General features: G+C 38.5%; 2 protein-coding genes across 3 annotated transcripts; both read right to left on the bottom strand.

Moving 5' to 3' along the window:
* Positions 1-6,677: 6,677 nt before the first annotated feature.
* Positions 6,678-14,121, bottom strand: dbx2 (developing brain homeobox 2). Of its 2 annotated transcripts, none has more exons than XM_034307522.2 (4): positions 13,680-14,121; positions 11,876-11,971; positions 8,667-8,851; positions 6,678-7,892 (listed from the first exon to the last, which is right to left on the bottom strand). In XM_034307522.2, the coding sequence occupies exons 1-4, from the start codon at positions 13,930-13,932 to the stop codon at positions 7,680-7,682; spliced, it is 747 nt and encodes a 248-aa protein (XP_034163413.2). In that variant the 5' UTR covers positions 13,933-14,121; the 3' UTR covers positions 6,678-7,679. The 2 variants fall into 2 exon arrangements, with proteins under 2 accessions (XP_034163413.2, XP_026775671.3); XM_026919870.3 differs by having other exon boundaries at positions 11,876-11,968.
* Positions 14,122-19,056: 4,935 nt separating this feature from the next.
* szl (sizzled) lies at positions 19,057-21,343 on the bottom strand. The gene is made up of 4 exons (XM_053237114.1): positions 20,984-21,343; positions 20,627-20,796; positions 20,397-20,489; positions 19,057-19,850 (listed from the first exon to the last, which is right to left on the bottom strand). Exons 1-4 carry the CDS (start codon positions 21,262-21,264, stop codon positions 19,540-19,542), a joined length of 855 nt encoding a protein of 284 aa, XP_053093089.1. The 5' UTR covers positions 21,265-21,343; the 3' UTR covers positions 19,057-19,539.
* Between the last annotated feature and the right edge of the window lie 2,955 nt (positions 21,344-24,298).

The following is a 24,298-nucleotide window of genomic DNA, read 5'->3' as shown; positions in this document are numbered from 1 at the left end:
ACTTGGTGTCAAAATGCCTAAGATTCCTCATGTTCTTTTCCCAAGCTGAGCCTCTTTATTTTCATATACATCTGTAAATTGAATACACCAATGATGACATCTAGTGGACAAAATCCTACAGGTTTTTAAAACTGAATTAGCAGTACATACACTAAGAATATATTAGAGTTAAATTTATGCAATGTATTGTGATCCTTTTAATATTTGGTGTAATAGGATGGCTTTTAATATATTATGTAATAGGATGGCTTATATGTTTCTCAATGTTTACACTATAGCAATATACAGTACAATGGTGTCAGTGTCAGTCAATAGTTGTTATTCATGCTTTTGACTTTTTGATTTTTGCTGTTTTGACAACTTCTTCGGCATAGCCGCAGGCGAATACCCTTAAAGCACACTGAGACATGCACAGAAAATGCTAAGTATAATATTAAGTATATAAATACTGAGTAAACAGTTTATTGGTTAAAAACTTGAAGTTCATACTAAACACTCACCATCCACTTTATTAGGAACACCTGTAAGCCTGCACGTTCAAGCAGCTATCCAATCAGCCAATCAGGTGGCAGCAGCGCAATGCAAAGAAATCATGCAGATACAGGTCAAACATCAGAATGAAGAAAAAGTGTGATCTTTTAAAGTGTGACTTTGATTGTGGCATGGCTGTTGGTACCAACACCTTGTTGAAAATGGCCAGATTGATTCGAGCTGCCAGGTAGGATATAGTAACTGAAATAATCACTCTTTAGAATCGTGGTGAGCAGAAAAGCATCTCAGCATGCACAAAACATCAACTTTGACGTGGATGAGCTACAACAGCAGAAGACCACATTGGGTTCCACTCCTGTCAGCCAAGAACAGGAATCTTGACCTATATCTGCATGATTTTATGCATTGCGGTGTTGTCACAAGATGATTGGATAACTACATGAATGAGCAGGTGTACAGGTGTTCTTATTAAAGTGACTGGTGAACATATATCAGTGCTTCCTTTGTTTATTTTTTTATTACTGTGGTGGTATAATTCATTGCACAACACTCTGGCATGTCCTACCAGGACAAAATAACTACTGAACGCCTATTTGGGGCGACTTTTAGATAGATATTTTTGTCATAACAATTAACTGCAATTAGAAATAATTGAAAAACTGAATTAATTGATAACTGGGGCACTTGTTTCTCTGGACAGTACTGGTCTATCTGTGTAGGATATATACAAGGGAAACACTAAATAGAAAAAATGTAATCAGTAGAAAATTAGTCTAATTACAAACCTAAAGTAGCCTCATAATTCACATTAAATTCCATAAGCAATAGGGCAGGAACATCTTGTGACCATAGATTTTCAGTGTAGAAGGGCACCTGCCCCCATGGACAAGCCACCAATGCAGGTTATTGCCTTCGCTGTAGGTTTCTGTAATTTCCACACCATTATCCGCAGTTATCCTTTATGTAATGTTTTATTTAGTTATAATTTATTAAAATGTTGTTTGAAGTGTATTAAGTGTTGACCATCTGCTACAAGGCCACAGTCTTGCATAACTCAGTGTTATCTCTGCTGAAACACATCTAAATTGAATCAAAACCGGATACTAAAATGTGTGTGTTATTGTCCACCAGGACTGGATGAGTAACACTTCTATTTTTAAATCTATTAAATTCATAAATCTGAATTTACAGTTCTTGCATCATTACTACATCAGTAGTGCAGGTGGACTGTAATTCACAATCTATCATTTACGGTTACTTTTTTCATCTTTTTGTTATTCACAATAATTCTGGGTTTATGTGCTGTCTTTGTGCCATTTAAACAGGACTGTTATACTGTTGTAGGCTACCGTTGCAGGTGGTTTGAGGTTGTGCTCACACTTGGTGCTGACATCCATCTGGGGTGATCAGAATACAAGTGGACAGAGCTAAATACAGGTGTGAACTGGGTCAAATGCATCTTGAGATCCTATCCCTCAGAGCACTTCCAGAGGTGGTCTGGGATGCATGTGGCCACATTATATTTGTAGTGTGAACAGTAATGCATCCTGATATGTCCCAGACAATATATACACTTTTTTATATTTATTTTTGTCATAACAATTAAGTGCAATTAGAAATGACTGAAATACCTGATAATGACTTTGATGCATTAACTGGGGCCTTTGGTTCTGGAGATTATTGACCTATCTGTGTAAATATACAAGGTAAATGTTGCTTAGTATTTATTGTTTGGTTTTGAAGTTGCATTGGGTTGCTTTTGTCAGATTTGGCAATCTTCCTACTGACAAAATGTGATCACAAAAGGTCAGTGGAGATCCGTTTGTGACACATGAAAATACTGCTGTCTCAGCTGTCCATTCGTGATCAGATCACCCAAGACAGATATTAATACCCAGATACGATCAGATCACACATTTGACCGCATTCATACTATAGTCTGCTTGAGATCACCTGACATGGATGTTAATACCAAGTGTGAATTGGGATCTTTGTTGTCTTAGTGAGTTTTGTGGCTAATGGTGGTCTATGTCCCTTTGTGAAGCATTGATGTGCAAGCAATCCAATAACTGCCACTCTGAGTTTGTGACTTTATCCATCTTCTCTTTCTTGTTTATTTCTTCCCCACACTGCCTCTGTGTTTTAAAAGCACAACTACAACTATGTCTAGTATAGAACAGATTATCAGTAACTATCTTTTAGTATTAAATAAATGAAAATTTTTCCCCTCATTGTTTTCTTATGAATTGTTTTTATGACACCTAATTTTCCATCCTACGTCATAACAGAAGCATTTTTTTCAGGACATATCCTCACATGATTCCAGTAACTATGAAAAGAAAGTTGACCGAAGTGATTCTGAAGCTGTTGATGACAAGGGAAATACCTCCAGCTCTGTTCCAGGAGAGTTTGTTGATGGTGAAGTGGAGGGGAGCTGATGTGCCTTCGCGTGTGCCTTCACATCTGTGCCTATGTTCCTCTTGTCAGAGTCCCTGCTCAGAATACCATATTTTTGTCAGTTGAGCTGTACCCAATTTAATACCAGTGCAGAATTGCAAGACACTTTCTATGGTGTTAGTCTTCCTGCTTCTTTGTCTTGGAGCCATTTGAATGTGCAACTGGACATTTCTGCTGCAATGAATAATCTAATTTGGAGACTTGCATTTCTGAAGAACTGCTACCTTGACTATAAGTAATTGTTACTGCCCACTTAAACGTCCTTAATGTTGTATTCATATCCATATTTATAATATTCTCACACATGACTTCTTGAATATGTTCAACACAGTAATGTTTGTCTTTTCTGAGTATAACCTGAAAACAATTACACTGTTGTTCATCACAAAATCCCTGAGAGAATTCTAGAAACAGAGTGAGATACACACTGCGGTGATATTCATCTCTCTCAAGTACAATTTTATAACAGTATTTTAAAAAATACTATTACATAATAGTATTAAAATACACTAAATACACTTAGTTTCTATATAATCTGCCACCTAACTGAACTATATGTTTTTAAATGAATTCACATAAGTTATTTGAGTAATATATTCCAATTTTGTCCAGACGTACTTCCTTACCTGGAGTTAGCATTTCATAGAAGCAAAGGTGCTACCATTAGCACGTTCTGTTTAGGCTCCCTTAGCTGACATTCAACAGTCCCCAATCCCCTTCAACAATTCTGAGGGAAAAAAAATTCTGCTTAACTCAGTACCCTGAGGAGGTCAGATCAGTTGAAAAAGAAAGGTAGCAAGTTTTGTTCTCCACTACACAGGACATTGACTAAACATTGTTTTAAAGGGTTACATTCACTGTATGGTACTAAAAACATTCTGACATTGTAGTTAATACTCTTATTTTTAAAAATAAATTGAATATCAGCCACAGAAGCACCACATCTACAGAAATTCATTCATTTACCTCCCTTGCTACTATAAAATGTGATTCCTGAGATGGTAGCCATTTTGAAAAGGTAGAACTTGATGTTGTCTTAGCCATAGATATCCTAAATGCCGCAAATTGATCCTTGTTTATGAGTCACATCTTTGGATGATCAAAATCCACCCAATTATACAGTAAAACTGACTACACTCAATTCTAGGCCTAGAGACGTTATGATAGGCTAGTGATACTTTGGGGTATTTCCAATAAGAATTTCATGAAATTAGATGTAGGACAGGGTATTGTGCTCTTTCTGCCCTACTGTATTAAGAGTATGGGCACCTAATATACTGCTCGCACTGTGATATTTATGTTGGAAAATCACTACAGCACGTATTACCCCTGGTACCACTGAAAATATGCCACCGAACAGCATCACATTATGTTTATGATAGAAGCTGATGCCATTCTATGATACAAACCAGCGATCTCTGGATATCTTTGAAACAACACAATACGATGTTCCCTTTTTTCTTCATTTCTTTTCTTCTTTTCTTTATTATATGGACATAGATGACAGAGAAGTAGTCAGCAGGTAACCTCAGAACCTGATAGTCATCAGGGTATTATTGAACTATTCTAGGTGGTGTGAATGTTACCTTAATAGATATCCAACTTCAGCTCCAGTTCATTTGTGATCATACTCTGCTCATTCAATTCAGCGATAGTATATTTAAGTGTTTGTTTTGACCTTCTCATCTGAATTTTTGCCATTCGAAGTTGCTTCTCTAAATGCTGGATTCTTTGCTTAGCTTTCTTTCTTTGTCAAGTTTTTGGTTCTAAACCTCAACAGACAAAGGCTCTAGTTATTGAAAAAAAAATTAAGAAAATGAAATAAAAAAATCTCCAAGACTATTATACAATAAACAGTTAGTCATTTTAAAACCATTACTACTGGCAGACAGTGTGCATACAAGGTGTACTGAAAGCTTTACATATTCTCACTTCAGGCTCAGGTGGGTCAGGTGACTCGTCCTCAGGTCTAGGGGCTCAAACGGAGCAGCAGCCTGTTGAGAGGTATGGGTAAGTCTCTTTTTAACCAGGTCCTGGAATTTCAATTATGCAAAGTACTATTAGCAATATTAATAAAGAATTAAGTGTTATCTTTTGCAAATGCATTCTTCAGCATGTTTATTCAAAAAAAAAAATGGAACCATAATCTTGGATATCAAACTGCACTATTCATAAGCTCTATGAACACTGTCTTACCTTTCCCAGATAACTAGGGAGGTCAAATATTGAAGGGATGACATTTGCTCTCAGTTGTACAGTTTGCCCAGTTCTGTCAAAATCCTCAGGTTTAAAGTGATTGCTGCAGAGATCCATTGTGTCAGTTGTAATGAAATTTACTCTCCTAGTTGCCAACTCCCATTTTTCCCTCAGTAAAGATGTGCGAGGGAATCTGCAAATTGTAAAATATTCTGTCAGTGACAATGTAATTCAAAATACAACAAATTACAGTGTCTGCACAATACATAAAAATCTAACGTGATGCATGATGTTTGTTCATTCTGAGTCTTTGGAACATGGCTATATGATTATGGCTATATATGAGTGAAATGACCATAAATGACAATTTAGGACACATTAAACAACACTTTGCATGTCTAGTAATGACATTGTGTCTAGTACTGACCTAGTGCATGATGTCAACAACTATCCTTTGTTGTCATGTGACGTCACAAAAACTCGTGTACTTTACTGTCTGCTCTTATGACTCCCTACACAAACACTGCATCTCTCTGTGAAGACTGCCACACTGTGGTATATATATGGATGTTCCAATTAACCAGGTTGACAAAAGTTAGGATTCTTCAAGAATTCCAAAAGTTATTACGAATCAGATCCCCGAGACTCAGGGATTTGAAGATTTTATTGAAGATATTATCTGAAGAAAGGCGTAGCTTACTGAAGGCTGGCGTTAATTATAAGGGTGTCACAACCAAGGACATGTGGGATCGACCAATCATCATTTTGTTCTAACAATATATTTTTTTTACTTTCATGACAGTAAAATGTTGTGATTACAAATTTTTGTGTTGAATTCATTTATTGAATTCATTGATTACATTACTGCACCCAGCTTAAGGTTCATTATGGTAAAATGCACTGTTTAACTCACTCATCCTCACAACTCCATAGATATGGTGGCTTACTCAAACGTTGATATGAGATGTACTTAACTTAATTAGTGGATTTTAATTTTAAAGAATTCTCAACAATATTGACAAACAGAAAAGATATTCCAGAAGAGATCTCAACACTGTTAAAGTACATGTAAAGAAATTGTCACCTGATGTGAATGAGTTGAATGTAGGACATTTTTATGAGTATTTCATGTCGTGTTTTAACAAATTGAAAAGACTTTTGATTATTAAAATGAAATATTTAGAATTTCAGATAAGAAATCCTATCTGTCCGACAGGACCACAGATTCATTAGACATAGAGTCAAAATGGCCACATAGTTACAAAAGCTTTGCATTGTGGGTAATTGTGTAGGTCGCAGTGATGTCAGTGAAAACACCCTGTAGGCTGGATCATAATAAACCCATTTTGGGGTAGGTAAAGCAACCCAGCACGTGGGGTTCTACATATAACCCAACAGTGTAACTCAGTGCATGTTGTGTTACATATTGGATCACACAGTTACAGAAATGACGTAAATTTGGCGACATTTAACCAAATTTTTTTATATTATACAGTGATTTGTGAAAAGAGAATATAATTGATTTTTGGCCTTTTTATTAAACATTATGTACATGTGAGATTACAGGAGGAGTTTTATTCAAAATGCAAAATTCAAAATGCTGCCATTAATTCATTTGTTTTGTAGCAAAGCACAGTGAGCACATTAACATTTTTACTATTCACAAATAATAACAAAAAAATTCAATTTATTTCTCAGTTAAAAAAAACATTGTAAGTATATTGAATTAGTTTTCAAATAATATTCAATGAATTTATACAGTCATATACAACAGGCAATATTTATGACAAAAAAAAAAAAAACTGAAAACAGAAACCAGGTCAGCTTTGGCTGTCAGAGCACCTTCTGGAAAAACATATTTACAAATTCCAAAATTTCAGTGTTATGTTTTAATGCATGTATAATCTTTCTGAAGTATTAGTCAAATATTAAGTATCTTCCTGGAAATTAAGGGAGGAAGATATATATGGGTGCATATATTCTGATCGTCAAACATTTCTGAACACCATATATATTTGAGAATTTTTGGGTTCAGACTTACAGTCCACTCTCGTAACTAGATACTTTTCCTGTTAGTATCACTCTAGCTACTGAATAATTGGAAGCTGAATAATATGATGGATTGCTTTTCTATATGAATAACTGAAAAATAAGTGGGAGTAAAATTGAGAGTTTAAAAAGTGGTGGCTTTATAAACACTCTAAAATGAGGATTTATTTTAATGGGAACAATCTATACCTTGATCAGTAATATCAGGTACTTGTAGCTTATTATTACAGTCATACTAGCATGTATGTATCTGTAGGCTTAATTTGCTTATGGTTCCCATTAGGATCTGAGACTTAATAATCCTTAAAAAAAAAAAAAAGATTTCGGTATCTCTGGTAGAACACTTGTTTTAATTTTCTCCTTATTAAATTCTTGTTCTGTACCTTTTTCTGTGTGGTACTAATAGTAATGACGCTCTAATTAAACAAACTCCAAGTGTTCAAAAACTTTTGACTGAAGTGTACATGGCTTATCTTTGAACATTGTTAGCAGCCAGATGTGTGATCTTTCAAGGGCTTGCCAGCAGGTGTTTGCGATGTGTGGCGCCCTCCTCTGGGGAATGTTTGTGTATGCCCTGTTTCTCCTTTTTCTGGGATGCTCCTAAGCAGGAGCTCTTCCATGGGTGGCCTTGAGCTCAGGCTTTCTCTCTCCTTCGAGTTCCTCCACTTCATTCTGCGGTTTTGGAACCAGATCTTTACCTAGAACAGGGCAAACAGCATAAGCTATAGGATTTACATCCTCAAAAACAGACAAAATAAACATAGTATACACTCTTAAACAAGGAACGTCATTACAATTTTTTTTTTTGATACAACCATTTAAACATGAAAAATATTTTGCCTGTTTAACATTTGTAGAGTTCGTAGTAGTATAATAAACCAGACTGATCACAGTGTTGCTACAAGAGTGGCACATTCCTGTTATTTTACTCTAAAAATATGCCTGTGAAAGCTTTCAGTCATTCAGCTCATGTAAGTCCTAATGACTGCACTTGTACTGACTTCATGAAGAGATTTGATGAAGCCTTTCATTCAAGAGGCTTCATCAGTTCCAATAAACAGTGGAGAAATCATTAGAGAATAATTGATGAAGCATCTTGTGTGAACAGAGAAACTGTTATTATTATTATTATTATTATTATTATTATTATTATTATTATTATATCTCATTTTCGAGTCATATTGTAATATCCCACATAAACACAATTAAATCATAAACCGTAAATTTCATGATGTGACTCTGGAATCAGATATTGAGATAACCATGAGATATTGACAATAGCAATTGAAGCTGTACACGAATTTTTATGAATTTGTACAGTGAACATTTAAACAATACATACAAGAGAATGTGAATAAAAAAGGAGAGAACATCTGTATTGATTTAAAATGAGGCATCAGACACACAGACACACACACAAAATGTAGAAGTGTAGATATTTATCTGTATAGACAGGCTGCAGTGTGTTTCACCTGTGTTTCCTTCAGACAGAGTTCTGTGGCCAGTCGGTTGCGATCTGTCTTGCTGATATATTTCTGTCTGCGAAACGTTTTCTCAAGTTCTCTCCTCTGCTGCTCAGAGAACACAGCTCTCCTCAGGATTCCTCTGTGTTGTTTAGGGCATTGGCCTGAACTCCATACTGCAGGGCTTGTCCCTTCTGAGAGAGAGAGAGAGAGAGAGAGAGAGAGAGAATAATGTCAAATGTTTGTCTCTGTGTACCTGAACAAGTAGCTCTTTGTATTATGTGGTCTTTCAGCAAGTTTCCAGAAATCATCTGTTGCAATTTAACCCTTAAGATCCAGTTTATTATTCAGTTATTCATCTTCAGTAAGTTCTATGAATTATTTACTATCCGCAATTAAATTAATATAAAAAATGATGTAGTCACAAGAGTAAGGACAGAGGTTGCAGGTATAAATGGGCTAGCAGAGAAATCAGTATAATATTTCATTTTTGGCATTAACATCAAATTATTTGTTGTTAGCAAATGTCTTAAGGTATATTATTTTGGATTGTTGTGGAACCCTGCACCCTAACACCACCAATGATTGTGAAAAAAAATACACTAAATGGTATGAAGGAGCAAGGTTAGGACAGATTTCTTTCTAGCTCCGACTGTAGATTCATGCAGCCTAACACTGACAGTTGTTCTGGGTGTAGTAAATGCAAACAACGTGGATTATTTATTTATTAATTATAACATCACTGTTTTCCCCAAAAAAAATATGTTTGGAGGAGAAATTAAATGTTGATAGTCTGAGCACTTATTGTCCAATCAAACCACAAATTGCACATAAGGACAGATGACAGAACCCTAAGTTTATTGGGTTTGTTTGTTTGTTTGTTTGTTTGTTTCAATAAAAGGGTTACAGATTTTCTGTTAATCCTCTGAATAGAACACATGCCATGAACCCAGTAGAAAAAATGAGATGGAATATTATATTCCTATATTTGATTATAAATATTTGTTATCCATCATTGTAAGGTATGTAGTCATAAACATAACACACCCATCACACCCATATGTGGTTCTTTCCCAAACTGTTGCCACAATTGTCTAGAATGTCTTTGTATGCAGTAGAATTAAGAATTCCCTTCACTGGAACTAAGAGGCCCAAACCTGTTCCAGCATGATAATGCCCCTGTGCACAAAGCAAAGCCCATAAAGACATGGTCTGCCAAGGTCGTATTGGAAGAACTCGAGTGGCCTGCACAGAGCTCTGACTTCAACACCACCAAACGACTTTGGGATGAACTGGAATGCTGACTGCACCCCAGACCTCCTCTTCTAACATCAGTGCCTGAAATCACTAATGCTCTTGTGTCTGAAAGCACAAATCCTCACAGCCACGGTCCAAAATCTAGTGGAAAGCCTTCTCAGAAGAGTGCAAAAGGGGGGCTAAACCTGAAAGGGGATGTTCAGCAAGCACATATGGGTGTGATTGGTCAGGTGTCCGCATACTTTTGTCCATATAGTGAATTACATTATTATCATCATTACATATTGCATACCCCTATACATTTTTAGGGTGTAACTTTTATAGGGAGTAACACATGTCTATTATAATGTGTGTGTGTGTGTGTGTGAGAGAGAGAGAGAGAGAGAGAGAGAGAGAGAGAGTCATGACCAGTCAGTGATAGAGAAATAAGAGGTCTAGTGGTCTGGAAGCAGCAATCCCACGCTTTTTTAACCACAGGTGCAGCTTGACAAAAAAGTCAAGCACCACAATTTCTCCCAATCTATTCAACAATACCTCCTTAATCTGTCCAACAAATCGCCGCACTGACCACCTTCGTAGCAGAGGGTAAGACTGTTAGTCACGCTCCTAGTCCGTTATTTGGGATCAATGGTTTCCACTTAAACGCTCTATTAGTGGGTCAACTCACGAGCGGGCTGCTTATTCCCCCTCTCTCTTTTGTAGCCCCAAATCTCCTTTGCGCTTTAACAAAAGAAATGCTTCTTGCCATTCCTCTGCTGTCCCTTCAGCAACCAGTTATCCCTCACTCTATCTCTTCCCTTACAGGTACACAGACTCTCTCTATGGGAAGATGAGCTCCAATAAGTCTATAAAAGTCATCCCAATTGATCGCATTATTCCTCCCCATAGAGGGAGTCTGGAATGGACAGAGAGCAGCACGTGAAAAGAGAAGGCGGATTTTCAAGCCTCGGCTTTTTATCAGATACAACAAAAAGGCTGCAGAAGTGTTCCCTCCTTCTTTCTACATAGGAATGTAGGTTTGCATTGTGTCACTAGAAATTGCCCTTCTCAGTGATCTGACACCAGTTTTGTGGGGTCCCTTAGAATGTCTGAGCTTAAGATTTGGGAATGGTTCACTGCTCCGGGATCAGTATAGAAAGGCAACGTAGAGTTCATTGCTGTGGTGAAAAATGGCAGTGGGGTCGCGTGTGTGCAGACTGACTGAAAGAGCTAATTGGTCATGGGGCAAAGCAGCATTGTGTGTCTGGGGGGTGCTGTGGGAAAGTGTCAAGCCACTAAAAAGTTTTCAGAGGATTTTTTTCTCCAAGGCAGAGGGTATGCAAGAGGGTGGGTAGGTGGGTAACATTTAGCTACCTCACTTGTCAAGCTTTATAGGACATTCATATCAAGCCTTTTCAGGTATCATCAATGTTATAAACTCTGCGTATAAATCTTTTGCCATATCCTGTATACCTCTGCATGAAGATTTCAGAGATGATCTCCATTTTTTTCCACTTTACTCTAAATAAATGACTAAACACATCACTAAATTGAATCCTTTAAATACAATTTTAAATCGATTTGTGAACTTTGCTGCAGCTACTTCAGACATTAGAGAGATGGCATGGCAGAGCATTCAGGCTGACTGGAGCTCACTGAAGAATGGGTCTGGTCATTATGGTGCTCTTAATATCAATTGTAACCTACTCTGGCAGAAAACAGGAGGTGTGGTTTTATTGTGCGCTCTCTCTATCGCTCTCTCTCTCTCTCTCACTCTGAGTGTGTGTGTGTGTGTGTGTGTGTGTGTGCGCGTGTGTGTGGTACACGGTAATAAAAGCATTCCCCCCTACTAAATAGGCATGATTGATGAATAAGCTATAGCTATGCAGTGCTGTGCATATTAGAGAAGAATTAGCTATTAGTTATAGAAACACTCACTTTGTGTGTGTGTGTGTGTGTGTGTGGGAGGATAATATACTCACTGCAGAGGAGAGGCGGAGAGCACGTCAGTGGGCTGGAGCCACCATAACATGGGTGAACGAGAGGAGAAGCACACAGCAGTACACCGCTCAACACTGCTTCAGAGAACAGCAGAATAATCACAGAGTGTCTTTTTGAAATTTTTTCTTGTCCAGTGAAAATATAGTATAAAAACAGTAAAGCAAATGTAAAGTTCTCAAACCCAAGACTACTTAAACATTAAACTTTTATGTGTAATATAGAAGTAATACATACTGTGCATCCTTACACATACACAGTATATAAGTTGAAATGATTAGAAATTATATTCCCAGAAACATTGTAGCTCAATGATCATTGTTAAGTGCTTGAGCAAGCACCACATTGTACACTCTCTCATTCTCTCTCTTGATCAATTAATATAAATTAAATTTATGCTGCTTTTGGGATGCTGGGCCCTAATGTGTTGTACTGTTTCCACTAAATTTTGTCATCATGATCCAGCAGTTTCTCATAATTGCAATTTTATAAGAATTCAACTTCTCAAGACTCCACTTTGTATGAAAAGTTATGAAAGATAATGTTAGGTTTGGGGTTGTTGGGGACCAGTTCTTTCATTTTTATAAAATCCATACTCCTCACTCAATCAAGTTCTTACAAAGTTTACATGAGATCAGGTTCTAACAATCATATATTCAAATTTCACTCTTTCTTTAACTCTTTATTGCTCCCATCCACAAACACATGGATATTTCTCTGTTTTGGATATATGATTTTAATGAAGTTTCAATAATATAATGAAATTAATAAAGAAAACAAATTTAAAAAACAAGTTTGGAATATTAACAAAAATGAAAATTGTTTACTCATAGCCATTTGATGCAACAAAATGTTATGTACATGAAGAAGCTTTTCAAATGAAATTTTTTGTTAAATCATACTTAAAGAATTATTAGTCAGTTGGTGATCCAAAAAAATATATATCGATCTTTGTTATTAAAAAGATGTGATTAAAAAAAGTCATAGAAGCATAATTTTATACTGCTTGACAGTGAACTTTACCAAACCTGATAGCAACGTAAAAAGGTTTGTTATGAATTTTAGCTAGTTTTAGTTAATTAAGTTAAGGTGTAATGTATATAATAAAGATTCAGGCTTGAAAATCCATGGTTTTATAGTTTAAGCAATTATTATTTATAGATTAAAATAATAATAACTATTATAGCTTAATTACCTGTGGTACCATAATTATATGATTTACATATTATCTAATTTACATATCACAACTTGATAAAACTTAATAATAATCTTCAGATAGACTAAAAATAGCAACAAAAAGAACATTAAAGTACCTCAGTAGTAATCACAAGAATTTTCATTGTCTTGTTTGTTAGTGAAAAATGTTGGTTTTAAACCAAACAAGTCACTGGGTTTAAAATTATTTGGAAATAGCTGAAAGGTACACTGTAAGCCAAATCACAAACAGTATAACTGCACTCAATCTCTGAGATATTTAACTCCAGTAAACAAAAGAAAGTGGAACTGTGTTTAAATAGTGAAATTATACTACAAAAGTATTTAGTAGTAGTAGTAGTAGTAGTAGTAGTATTTAGAGGCATTATATTTGTGATGGTTTTAGAATAAAAAAAGAAACATTACAAATTTAAAATAAGACCTGTTGTGTCAGATGTTGCAAAATCATTAATATTGCATTTATTAGTTACTGACACCTGTTTCAGTAGCTCATGCCACATACACAGTTCTCAAATACTCATAATTGCCTACATTTAAATGAAGACATGATGCCACCACTGTATGCCACCCTACCTGAACGTGTCTTGAGTGTCTCTCTCTCCATCTCTTGGGGAGTGTTACTCGGCTGAGCATGTGAAGCCACCCAGGAACTTTTAGGAGCCAGTCCCAGTGGCCCACACACCAGAGTAGAAAGGTATCTTTTCTGGCTGGCAACAGGTATGACCTGGGCGGGGGGTGATTTATTGTCAGGACGAAGCAAATTATCAATAAGAAAACTCTTCCCAGAATTGCCAAATCCAAGATGCCGTGATGGAGATTCAGCCATTGCTCTCCACTTCCCCCTTTACCATGAATTTGCTCCTTCTGAGTCGGATCCAGAGCTCTTCGAAAGTTTGTCCCAACTACTAACATTTTCCTGAAAGACCGACAGGGTAAACTTCATTAAAAAGCAGAAAGAAAACAATAACTCCTTTCCCTCTTTTGCTCTTGGGTGTGCGTTGCTGTGTCCTGATTGGCTGAGTTCCTCCAGTGTGATTGTGAAAGGCGATAAGAGTGGAGCCTTTCTGGTGGACAGAAGGTGGGACCACTTCATTCATTATGTCAAAGTGGCCATTAAATGATAGACATTGGAGACAATGGACTCCTGACCAAAGTTTAACTTGCACACGAAACAGAGTCCTGGAGCAGTAAATAGTTGTGTCTTTTTCTGAGGCACTTATTCAAAAGCCCATCAAGAGTCAGCCCATAAACCTATCCTCCTCACAGTCTATCACTTCTTATTATAAACAACTCCATTGCCTGTCATTTTATAGCTGCATACGATACAGATTTATCTGCTATCACATATTTTTGACAAAGACGAAATGTCAGATTATATAATCTAAAACTTTTATTTGAATCTCTATCTCAGTTGCACCACTTTGAGATAAGTCAGTTCTAGTCCACTTCACCACATGCATTCATATCTGACAAGAAAGTGATTTTATCAACATGACAGCTGATCCCTTATTCCATATATTCCCTGTCAGTCGCTGCTTGTCACATGTAGCTACAAGATGAAACTACAAGATAAAAATGACTGAGGAAGTTGTCAAGATTATATTTCATGCGTGAACTGAAATAAGTCCAGTTTGAGATAGACACTGACAAATAGAAAAGCCTAAAATGTAACTGACATGAAAAGATAGTGGGGCTTGCTATGGGTCTAAGCCTGTTTCACATACTGCACTGGGTAATAATGATATATCTAATTTATTTACTTATTACTTATTACAACATCCTAATAAAAGTTTTTTATTTCCTAAATCTAAGTGAAGTCATCCTCCAGTCTTGCAGTACTTCTTGTTTAGCTGCCATAAGTGCGAACAATAGTCACTGAAGTAAATTTCACATAATTTGATAAACAATTGTGTGCCATCACAAATGTAGCAAATAATTCTACCACTGAGAATATATACGAAAAGCCAGAATAACCCAACAAACTGCTAAACATTATGGCAGCTCGTAAGTTCACTTCAATAACTACAGTGAAGTGCAGTCAGTATGAAACCATTCTTTAAGTAAGAGTCCTTTTGAACAGCACCAGGGTCTCCAGCAGGGCAAAAGTGAGCAGAAACAGCGCTGGCTAAACAGAGCCCTAAACAGGCATGTCCCAGTGCAAGGGGCGCTGGGGGATTTCTGTGGGGTAAAACATCACCTCATGCTGGGCATGGTAATCAGCCTGGACAGCCAGGCCCTTTGTGCCTCAGCCACAGAGCCAAAGGGCGCTTGTAATCAAATTTGCAGTTTTATCCCCCTCACTGGTGGAGGACCTGCCGTCTGGTGATGAATATGTAATGTGTTTACGGTTAACTATGAGGAGTTGCTCAACTGTGGTGGGCTTTTGGGTGGATACTAAGACAGGATTAAGTTATGCCTGATATGGAGTGAGAGAACGAGCAGCAATGAAACACACACATCTTCATTTCTCAGTTCTTGGCTTTACACAAGAAAGGACTGCACACTGTAAATCAGTGTTATGTAAAGTAAATATAAAAGAAGGGATGTGATGTACTGAGAATTCAGCAAGCAGTTCATATTATTACCGGTAGACAAGAAATAAGGAAAAATGAGGACATATTTATCACTAATTAAAATGCATGTAATGCGTGTAATGCACGTAATGAGATCAGAACTTATATACATATTCTGTCAGAAAAGTTCCAAAGTTCCATGTTTGGTGTAACTAATCTTTCCATTTGCCTCAGAGTACACTGCAAAATAATCCCATAAAACTTGAAACACATAAAACTCATCTCACATTCTTTCCCTCATGCCAGATATCAAGTGTCTCTCAATCACTTCCACGGTGCATGGCTTTGCCACATGAGAACGCCAAAACTGTTGTCCTATTATGATCTCTGAGCTCTCAAACACTGGTTCATGTGAATCCATCTGAAGTCCCTCGCCATTTTTTTCAAGACAAATGAAAGAAAATAAGAGGCCTCAAAGAAGAGACATAAAGAGCGAGCTCAGATCCAGTGCTCAGTGGACCAGCTGTGAGAGGTCTCCTTCTCCTTTTCTCTCTCCGACCCCTTAAAAACAGAGCGCACTCAATAGCCTTTCCCCCACTGGCACTTCATATTGTCAATGGTGGGCCAGACTCCATGAATTAGAGGGGACAATGCGGTGAAGCCTGGCACTGAGGCGGCTTTTTGTGGCGCAGCACGGAAGTTTCTAATGTGCTCTCTCCCTATTGTGTCTATGGAGTCATAATGAGGTAGCAAAGGAGAATGAATTGCAGCAACCCTGTTCACATTTGCTAGCCGCTCACACACATACACACACAGACCCACACACAAAGACTTCTGTAGTTTGGGAGACCCAGAGGGATGATGCCACATTCCCAATGTGCACAATAAAAGAGAGCTAGGACAAAGTAATGTGAACAAAATCATATAAGGGTAGCAGGAAGTGGAAAAAGGACATTAAAATGAACAGGGTGGTTAAAAACTTAAAACAACATTGAAACATAATAACACAAGGTGGTTAGATTACTAATTATTGACATTTCTTTTTTGCTCAAAACTCAATCTGGTGTCCATTTCACCAATAAATGACAACAAAACTGTAAAGAAAAATGTTGCGAGTAAATGTTAGCATTTTTTAAATGACCATGTACATCTGAATGTTCTTTTTTTGATACATAATAAAAAACACAAATGTATATATACACCGATGTGATGGAAGCAGGAAAAATGGGTAAGTGTAAGGATCTAAGCAACTGTGTCATAGGCCAAATTGTGATGGCTAGACAACAGAGTCAAAGCATCTCCAAAACGGCAGGTCTTGTGGGGTGTTCCTGGTACGTGGTGGTTAGTATCTACCAAAAGTGGTCCAAGGAAGGACAACCAGTGAACCGGTGACAGGGTCATGGGCGCCCAAGGCTCACTGATGCACGTGGGGAGCGTAGGCTAGCCTGTCTGGTCCAATCCCACAGAAGAGTTACTGTAGCATAAATTGCTGAATAAGTTAATGCTAGCTATGATAGAAAGGTGCCAGAACACACAGTGCATGAGCATCAGAACTGGACCATGGAGCAATGGAAAAAGGTGGCCTGGTCTGATGAATCACATTTTCTTTTACATCGTGTGGATGGCCGGGTGCATGTGCGTTGCTTACCTGGGGAAGGGCTGGCACCAGAATGCACTATGGGAAGAAGGCAAGCCCCAGAGGTTTGCCAGCTGATGCTCTGGACAATGTTCTGCTGGGAAACCTTAGGTCCTGGCATTCATATGGATGTTACTTTAACAAGTACCACCTACATAAACATTGCTGCAGATCAAGTATACTCCTTCATGTTAATGGTACTCCCTAATGGCAGTGGCCTCTTTTGAGCAGGATAATGTGCCCTGCCACACTGCAAAAACTGTTCAGGAATGGATTGAGGAACATGACAAAGAGTTCAAGGTGTTTACTTGGCCTCCAAATTCCCCAGATCTCAATCCGATCGAGCGTCTGTGGGATGTGCAGGACAAACAATCCAATCCATGGAGGCCCCACCTCACAACTTACAGGCAGGTGGGCTTACTGTTATGGCTGATCAGTGTATAAATAATAAGAAATGAGAGGAGCATGACTGCAAAGAACTGGCATCCCATTCAGGGTGTACTCCTACTTCATACCCAATATTCCCAGGATAGGCTCTGGATCCTGACCAGATTAAAGCAGTTACTGAAGATGCTGAAGATGAGTGAGTGAATGAAAAGAGGGACATGTTAGATTGGAAAAGAGACAAGCAGACCCAAAACTTACAGTTGGAGAAATGTTTTTATTTAAGCTTCACTATAGGCTACATTTAGGTGTTACTCCTCCTTACTGTTTCAAACTAACTCCCCTCTTATTCCCTGGTACATTATTTAAAACCCTGTGGGCCTGTAACCAGTAGTGCCACTTTAAACATAATTCTGGTGGACAATAGCTAAGGCTAACTCTAGATATTCCTCAGAAATCACATTAGTAGTCTGCACTAAATTGTGTCTTTGGCTTCTGAAGTATTACTGTACCACCAATGTTATGTGTTTGTGTGATCTTATCGTAGCCATAAGACCATAGATGCTTTATCTGCTAGCAGTAAAGAGTATTATGAATAATAAAGACATTTCCAGCCATGTGACGTTTTAAACATTTATTAAACATCCACAAAAATCAGGTGTGGGTTTTATCATGCTGGAAGCAGCCATTAGAAGATGGTAAATTGTGGCCATGAAGGGATGCACATGGTCAGCAACAATACTCAAATAGGCTGTGGCATTCAAATGATGACTGATTGGGATTGATGGCCCCAAAGTGTTCCAAGAAAACATTCCCCACACCACCTCCACCAGCCTGGACTGTTGACACAAGGCAGGTTGGGTTCATGGATTCATGCTGTTGGCACTAAATTCTGACCCTACCATCTGTGTGACTCAGCAGAAATCGAGATTCATCAGACTAGGCTACGTTTCCATCCACAGAGCTTCCACTTACTTGATGTTTTTTCTTTATTACACCATTCTGAATAAACTCTAGAGACTGTTGTGTGTGAAAATCCCAGGAGATTAGCAGTTATAGAAATACTCAAACCAACCCATCTGGCACCAACAATCATACCACAGTCAAATCACTGAGATCACATTTTTTCCCCATTCTGATTGTCATGTGAACATTACTTGAAGCTGCTGGCCCTACCTGGCTTATTAGATAATTGCATGAATGAATAGGTACAGGTGCTAATAAAGTGCTCTGATAATTGTGAGTGTATGTAGAAACAGTGTAACATGATAGCTTTGGATAGTCATACATGCTGCAGTGCTTTCTCTAAATCAGTGGTTCTCTGTAAGATTGCTTCTCTGTAAGCAGGATCTCTGAATCCTGATTCAGCTAAGCTTTATTTTATTATCAAATGAAATAAATGAGGCCAGTGTGAAAATATTTTTAGATGACATTTATTCATATTCCGCTTACAAACACCACAGGACACACATAAATACACTAATACTTGGATAGAAAATATTATCTTTTTACAAAGCCTTTACTCAAAGGCTCGATATTTACAAAAAACTATCGGAGTGCATTAATTTCATGTGCTCAGAAATCGGAGCGCAAATTTTCAACCAGAGGAGAGAAGTGAAGCTCCAAAACCATTTTACGGTATTTGGCAGACACCCTTAGCCAGAGCGACTTACATTTATCTCATTTACACAACTGAGCAGTTGAAGGCCCTGCTAAAGGACCCAGCAGTGACAGCTTGGCAGTCCTGGCATTTGAACTCATTACCTTCCAATCAGTAGGCCAACGTCTTAACCACAGTGCTACCACTGCACCATCCTCCTGTTCAAACACCAGTTCATTCTGCACAGTTTCTCGTCACCTTAAGGTCTTCCTCTCCTCTGTAACTCTGTGTATAATGTCCTCAGCACTTGTGATGTTTCCACTTGCGGGTAGCGGCGGCTATGTGCAGGTCCTTCTTTAGCCAGGGGAAGAGACGTGCGAGCTCCACGGTGCCATCAGAGCGCATCGTGCCTGTGATCAGGTACAGCTGCGCGCGGCCAGGCTTCACCAGCGTATGCGCACAGCGCAGGTTCAGCAGAAGCCATTGCTGAAGCAGGTTGGCGGTGTCGTATGGCAGCAGAGGGCCACGCTGGATGAACTCCACCTTTCCCTCCACCTCCAGCTCCGGCTCTGAAGAGGCCACACGGCGACGGAACAACTTGGCTTTAATGGCTGCAGGGAAAGAAAGAGTCATTAATAAGCAAGTTCTTACCACCAGGATACACTCTCAGAAGTAAAAGTACCAAACAACTCTTCTTGTACCATCAAGGAACATTTTTTTCCCCTTTAGGAAGGTGCATTAGAGTAAAGCTTTACAGGTAGATCAACAGTCCTTAAGGTCCAATTATGTACCTTAAATTACTTTTAAAGGTAGACTATAGTCACATTTCCAGGTGAAAGATACATACTAAAGGTACAAACGATGTTACTCCAATGACAAGGAAAACTACAGTTTGTTAAAAGTTTAATTAATTATGTTGCCAAACTGGACAGCTTGTCTACTTACTGTTAAATCCCTTCACAATTCTGTATAGCTCATACTACATTCTATAAATGTACTATAAGATGGAATAATAAAAACAAACAGACGGTCTAAGAAAAATGTTAGGCATACTACCCAATCTGACAATGCTGGTGGTGCAATATAAGCCAATACTTCTAAACACAGCATGTTTTCTTGACAGAAGTCTGCTATAATGTTCTCATGATTTTGCTTACCAAAGTCAGTGAGACAAAGGGCATCCATCACCATCTTCAGAGAAGGAAGCTCGTCTACTAGAGGACATGTCTGGCACATAGGCTGGGGAAGTTCTGGAAAAGAAAAGACAGGCATGATTGAATGGAACGTGGAATAACACCATGATAGAAGTAAAAAAAAATGTTAGGATTATTCAACAAAAATAAAATGCACTTCTACCTAGCACATTAGAGAAGTCTAGGGAACTGACCTTTAGAGAACCTGCTGATATGCTTGGGCAGTGGGGTGAGACACATGTCGTCCTGAGCAGGGAAACGATCACAGTCCAATTCTTCAGGCCATGAGTGGCCATGGCAGGCCAGGACCGGGGCACAGCTGTCCCTCACAGCCAAACACAGACTTCGGCAAGGCTGGATAAACCTTCAGATAGGACAAAATTGTGCATGGTTATCTCATGAGCTTGAGAGAAAAGATGTAAATTGTACACCTACAAATGTAGGTGATTTAAGTAGAGGGATAGTAAGACTATAACAGTACAAGAAGTCTAAGAAGCAACAGGCTCCCAAAAAAGATAGCGGATAACATCTAAAAGATATAGGATACTTACGTGTCCAGACAGACAGGAGCAATAAGGGAACAGATGAAGGTCTGAGCCTGAGGGTGGCACCCTGTCTGCAGCAGGGAACGCCAGTCATCAGAGCGTGGTACTACCTCACTCTCCAGGCTGCTGTCGCCCAGAAAGTTAGGCAGTCGCATCTCTGAGTAGCCCACGTCGTGACATACACTCAGCTGGCGAGGTATGGGCACGCAGCGGGTGGACTGGCCCAAGTCAAAGGCCCCGATCTGGGCCACGAGAGTGAAGGCAAGCAGGGTAGCAAAGAGAGCCATATTTCCAGAGAAGACGATGGTCCTGTCAGAGAGAAGGTCTTGTGCTGAGGATAAAGGCTGGTAGACTGATGCCGAGTGAGGATCTCTTGGTTTATATACAGTGAGAGCAGACTCAGCCGGGGTTGTTATCAACGACCTATCAAACAGGCGCAGACGACGCGTCAAGCAGGAGATAACAATGTGCAGACGCAGGGGGAGAGGGAGAAGGAGGGGGCATTAAATAAACAATCAGAGACTTAGGGTACTTGATCCCTCTCAGCCCATTAAATGATGCACACTGTAGAAACCGGTAGGATATAGTTTAAAAGGTAAATTTCTCCATTTTTTTTCAAAAACCTCAAACAAAACAGTATCACTGTTTATTAAATTCATTAGATAAAGTATGACCAGAATAAGGAGTAATTAATTACAATAATTCAGAAATCCTTGTTACCTGTACTGATAAATGTCTTTACAAATGCAATGCATTTATTTTTTAAGTATTTATCATGAATAAAACAATGGAAATATAATGCATGAGCCCCAAATGTTGACTTCAGGAATGAACACAAGCTTGCCCAGTAGCTACACAGCAGAAGAGGAATATAGCAGGCCATTTTCTTTGTTAAAAAAAGAAGAGAAAAAAATCATTAAAGGAATGACAACTGAAAGACACTATGCACAGACATATTTTATTTAAAGGAATTATATCTCAGGTGTAAAATAATAGCTTCTTGTCCTGTAGGGAGGGGGCTAGTGGACAGACAGGCAGTCTCCTAACTGATGACAGTTCCTCTGTCTCCCCAATGTTAATTTGAGCTTCCCTGACCCAAGAGACTTCACCATACAGCCTGTCTCCCATTAGAGCAGCCTTGTCTGCAGTCTACCTGACCACTACGCCACCTTTGATCTAACGAAATAGGGAGCCATTCATATTCAAATGTTAAATGGGACACCACTTAGCTACTGTGCCCTCCCTAATCCTTACATGCATCAGCTTACTGTCCTACATGACGGACTTGGCTCTCATTATGTAGAGCAATGGATTATCCCACATTAGCCAACAACTCTTCTTCAGTATGTCTTAAGCTTTAGTATTAATGGCCTATTCTATCCTTAGAATGTTTCTCAACGAGTTGCTCCAACTCAGGGGGTTTATATGTACAACTTAAATTGTTCATACATCCAAACTAGAGTAACTTAGGTTTATCTCTACTGGCCATATATATTTAGAAGTTTCCTTCATTGATCATTAGTTGACCAAAGACTCTGAAGACACCACTGAAAAATTCAGGCCCTTTTTACACAACAGGTGTGTGTAGTAGAAAAGTTTCATGCCATAAATGTCTCCTACCTACAGCTTGTATATTGCTCTGTCTCCAATATATAAAGCTTCCAAGAGTCAGAGGCCTCCAGCTGCGACTGTTACCATCTATATGAGAACTTTATTCCTGGCCCCAGTTTTCAGACAAGGACCCAAACTAAAGTACTCAATGAAAGCAATCAGGCAGAGTAGACGGTGTGATTATTGTTAGAACTAGTGGTGCCATTTGAAGTGAATTAGGGGGGAAAGTTAGCCATGCCACCATGTGCCTTCTCCCAGTCTCCCAGTCCTTCATTGCTTGAGTCTCCAGCCCTGTCACCCCGGCCCCAGCCTCGATGGGCCCTTTACTGCCCTGGCTCAAGGTGGTGTAGACGGCAGTTAGCAAGGGGACCTAACTGGGCAATTAGAGACACAGGCCCATTTTGGAAAACAATAGAGCCCCCCCTTCTATCATTGTAATCCCCCCAGGAGCATGTTTGTCTATCTAATAGCTCTCCTGCCCCTTTTTAGGTATTATGTTTGTGTTGTTAATGTATGGCCAGCCTATAGAACACTAATGGGACCCATACAAGCATGTCTGTCAAAGCAGTGGTAACATCTTGATTTCTTTATTTTTTCGGTTACAAATCGCATTATGCACATCATGGATATACCATGGATAGTGTGGCATCATGGAGCTGCAGATAAATTATCAAAACTTAACAGGTGATAAGGATTAGGAACTACCATTGGAATTAATCTCTGTCTGCTTATCTATATAAATCATGTAAATATTTTGACCACACACACACACACACACACACACACACAACTGATCTACAAGCAAGATTTTGGTTTCTTGGCATATACCATTGGTATAGACAGTTTTAAAGATTAAAGTTCCACATCAAACGTGACATAAACCAGATGATCATAGACATGCTAAAAAGATAACTGGTAACTGATTCAAGATTGAAGCTAAAATTATAGATCTTAATAAAAAAAAAATTATAGCTCCTAGTAAAAAAGAAAAAAAAAAAGGATGTAAATATTACCTAAATGAACACAAATCTGATCAGTCTCAGTTAAGGGTACCGGGAGCCCAGTGGACCCATAAACACAAGCACAACACTGAGACACACACCTGAGTGTCAGACTGGTTTCAAACAGCTAACTCGCACCAGAGTTTTACATCAAAGAGCAGTCATGCAGTCAGGCCTTCTCTGATAAAAGCAGTCTCCACCTCAATCATTACAACCTCTCTGACACATACATGTTACATACACTGTACTTCCTTCAGTTTAACTTCTACAAAATGAAAGAATCTCAGCAACTTCTATGCAAAAAGTTGAAATATGTTTGTCCCTCTTTTTACAAAGTGATGTTTCTGACTATATACCCACATGCTGTCGAAAAATTAGGAATATACCTAATATATACCTAGGAAAAAAAAAAAAAAAAAACACAACAAAATTATCTTACAAGTTACTTTACAGATCCCCACGTCTAGTCTCTTGGTGTCTTTCTCCACTGTCTCTACAAATAGTTATTGGCACTCAATTGTCGTATCCAGACTTGGTCATGGAGACGCTGCCACGCCGAGACGTTCAGACACAGGACTGTCTGCAACCTAGAGACTCTTTGACTCTGACAGTGCTCTCAAAACAGAGACTGAGAGACAGACCTTGATGTATGAAACCAGAAAAGTCATTCATTTTAAAAATATGTGAATGAGGTTTGGAGTCAGCATTA

This window comes from Pangasianodon hypophthalmus, chromosome 9 (genome assembly GCF_027358585.1).
Source record: "Pangasianodon hypophthalmus isolate fPanHyp1 chromosome 9, fPanHyp1.pri, whole genome shotgun sequence".
Classification (NCBI taxonomy): domain Eukaryota; kingdom Metazoa; phylum Chordata; class Actinopteri; order Siluriformes; family Pangasiidae; genus Pangasianodon; species Pangasianodon hypophthalmus.
Note: the sequence above shows the minus strand (reverse complement) of the source record. Positions and strands in the feature narration are given on the sequence as shown.